The sequence below is a fragment of the Octopus sinensis genome, linkage group LG23, assembly GCF_006345805.1.
Source record: "Octopus sinensis linkage group LG23, ASM634580v1, whole genome shotgun sequence".
NCBI lineage: Eukaryota > Metazoa > Mollusca > Cephalopoda > Octopoda > Octopodidae > Octopus > Octopus sinensis.
Window position 1 is genome coordinate 16,624,995 of NC_043019.1, and position 3,561 is coordinate 16,628,555.

The window sequence follows — 3,561 nt, forward strand, 5'->3', positions numbered from 1 at the left end:
AAAAACTGTACAGAAGCTCTTTGCTAGTGTGTGTGTGTGTGTGTGTTTGTGCGTGTGTTTGTGTGTGTGTGTGTGTGTGTGTGTGTGTGTGTGTGTGTGTGTGTGTGTGTGTGTCAATGCTCACATTTCTTCTTCTTTGAGTAATAAAAAGCAATGTTGATGCTATTTATAAATTCCCTTTCAACAATAAATCCGGTAGTAAGTTTGTTTTTGAATTCTAATGAGATACAAAAAATGTCCCTTTGTTGACAGACAGCTAAAAGCTGTTGAGAGGAAAGACATCTGGCTAAACAACACCATCTCAATTAAATACCCATCTAACCCATACCAGCATGGAAAAACAGATGTGAAACATTGTTTAACATCAGTTTTCCATAAAGGCATGGGTTAGACAGCTCAAAATGAAGGAAGGAAGCAATGAGCCAGAAAAGTATGCTGAGCCCCAATGGTCTGCTTTGGCCGGGTATCTGCAGCTGGATGCCCTTCTTAATGCCAACCACTTTAAAGAGTGTTCAGGATGCCTTTTTTTTGTGACCCTTCCACTATTGAGGTCACCAAATACTCACAAGACACACACACACATAAATATGCATGTGTGTGTATTTATATATACATGATGAGCTGAGGTTCTTAAAATGATTTGGCTATTGTTTCTAGCAGGTCAGTGGTCCTGTAACCTGCCACTCATTGGCTTGTCACTTTTGATATTGTTATATTTGTTGTTGCTCTACTTTGTGCCTGCCTGTCTGTCTGTCTGCCTAACTGTCACTCTCTCTCTCTCTCTCTTCCTTCTGCTATTGTCTTGTGCAGACCATTGCATATCAGATCCGAAAGTTAATTTATCTTGAGAAACCAGACTGGAACCGAAGTATCTCTCTGCCACCCCGCACTGACTGGGGTATGTTTCTGGAAATGAAGAGCAAGACAGGCAAAATAACTGAAGAGATGGAATTTGAGAAATTCAGAACTGATCATAAGGATGTGATTTGGCAGCCGCCTCTTGATAATTCTGGTAAAATACAAACATGTTTTAGGGAAAAACTTGTAAGCTCCCAGGGAGCAACGATGTCTTCAGAAAGTGAAGGACAACAGACAACTAGTTCTGCTTCTGATTAAATTTTAGATTGGACAAAACAAGAATTTTACTGTAATTTTATATTTTTTTTAACAAAAAGTCAATAATTTTCTATCATATATTTTTATTTTCGTATTTTCCATAAATTACAAATTTCAGAACTTTCCTCCATGTTTTATTTTTGGTATTGTTTGTAATTGGTTCAGTGTAATTAAGAAGTTTGCTGGCAAATCAAATGGTTTCAAGTTCAGTCCCACTGCAGAGCACTTTGGGTAAGTGTCCTCTGTGTAGTTCCGAGATGACCAATGCACCTTGTGAATGGATTTGTTAGGCAGAAACTGAGAGAAGCTGTCATGTGAATATGTATATGTGTGTATACATGTGTTTTTGTGTGTGTGTTTGTGTGTGTGTATTTTACTCCTGGAGTGGTTGGCATTAGGAAGGGCATCCAGCTGTAGAAACCAGTTTCCTGTGTGATTTACCATGGTTTCTATGGCTGGATGCCCTTCCTAACACCAACCATACCAAGAGTGTAGTGTGTGCTTTTTATGTCCCAGCAGCATGGGTGCCATTGACGTAACCCCAGCTTTAGCCACAACTGTGATCTCACTTAATTTGACAGGTCTACACAATTATGGTATTTTGCTAAAGATCTCGGCCACCATAAGGCCTAACACCTAAATGACGCTTTTTACATGCCACCAGCATGGGTGCCAGTCACTCGGCACCAGCATGGGTGCCATGACTCTGATTCCACTTGGCTTGACAGACCCTCTCAAGCACAGCATATCGCCAAAGGTCCTGGTCATTTGTCATTGCCTCCGTGAGGCCCAACATTCAAAGATCATGCTTCACCACCTTGTCTCATGTCTTCCTGGGTTTCCCTCTTCCACAACTTCCTTCCACTGGTAGAGATCGACATCTCTTCACACAGCTCTCCTCCTCCATATGCATAACATGACCATACCAGCGCAGTCATCTCTTGCACACCACATCTGATGCCTCTTATGCCTAACTTTTCTCTCAAGACGCTTACACCCTTTTGTACATGCACAGTGACATTATACATCCAGTGAAGTAAACTAGCTTCATTTCTTACAAGCATACGCATGTCCTCGGCAGTCACAGCCCATGTTTCACTGCCATGTAGCATGGCTGTTGGTACATAGGCATTATACTGACTACCTTTCACTCTGGGCGAGAGGCCTTTTGTTACCAGCAGAGGTAGGAACTCTCTGAACTCTGCCCAGCCTATTCTTATTCTAGCATCTACACTCCCAAAACTACTGACTTGATCGCCTAAATAATGGAAGCTATTGACTACTTCTAGCCCCCCCACCCCCGGTATATGATGCAATCTATTTTCTGTACATTTTTAGCGTTTACTGTACCTGTGCACCTTTCACATGCAAAAACTATTTTCCTTGTTAACCTTCCTCTGATATTGCTGCACCTCTTATGTGTCCATAGTTTATACCAGGTACATCTTATGGAGTTTTTACCTAAGCCTTTTCTACAGATTGAGCAGGGCCATCTAACTGAAGGGATTTGTGATTTGTCTGCTCTCCTACTTACTAAGATTTTGGTTTTTGTTAGATTAACCCTAAGGCCTTTTGATTCTAGACCTTGCTTCCATACCTGAAACTTCTCTAGTTATTCTCTTCTGTTATTGCCTGGAGGACTATGATGAACAAGACAGGGCTAAGGACTGACCCTTGGTGAACCCCTACTTGTACCTTAAATTTATCGCTATACTCATTGCTAACCTTCACCTGACTGACAGCATCCATGTAAATGGCTTGTACAACTCTCACCAACCACTTGTCTATCTCTAGCTTCTGCATTGACCCCCAGATAAGGGAAATATTCTCAATTAACCAAATTGATTTAGTTGAATTAAATTAAATTTGGTTAATTTTTATGCTGCAAGTGATGAATTGAAACAATTGTAGGTCTCGTCTTGTCAACGATAATAAACGATGTGATCCCCATCTTCCCTCTTGTTTTGTATAATATCAATAATACTATATTTATGTATGTGCCTACTTTGTTAGGAATTCAACCAGTCTAGTCTTGGATATTTTTATCCCTCCAAGGTTTATATCCTCACTTGTACATACACATATATACGCATATGCACGCGCATGTTATCTTTGGCCTGGTTTCTTCAGCTGGATGCACTTCCGAACACCAAATGCCTTTGTGTGATCCTTTTGAACTCTTCCCAGCTTCTTGGTCCTTTACGGATCAATAATAAGACATAATTATCAGCATAAGCATCTCATGGACAAGAGTTTCTGTCGAACTGCTACGTTTCGGGGACGCAAACAAGCCAACACCGGTTGTCAAGTGGCAGAGTTGGAACAAACATAAGATATGTATGTATGTATGAATGAATGAATGTAACGGGCTTCCACGCAGTTTCCGTTTATCAAATTCACCCCCCGAGACATAGGTCAGCTCGGGACTGCGTAGTGGGTTCGAAC

At 41.0% G+C, this 3,561-nt stretch overlaps 1 protein-coding gene across 1 annotated transcript in view; it reads left to right on the plus strand.

The window, feature by feature from the left end:
* Nucleotides 1-1,241, plus strand: part of LOC115223706 (sterile alpha motif domain-containing protein 15-like) — a 5,616-nt gene extending 4,375 nt beyond the window's left edge. Inside the window, exon 3 of the mRNA XM_029794382.2 lies at nt 811-1,241. Within this exon, the coding sequence (XP_029650242.1) occupies nt 811-1,116 (306 nt within the window). The 3' untranslated portion in view covers nt 1,117-1,241. The remainder of the gene's footprint in view (nt 1-810) is intronic.
* Nucleotides 1,242-3,561: the final 2,320 nt, after the last annotated feature.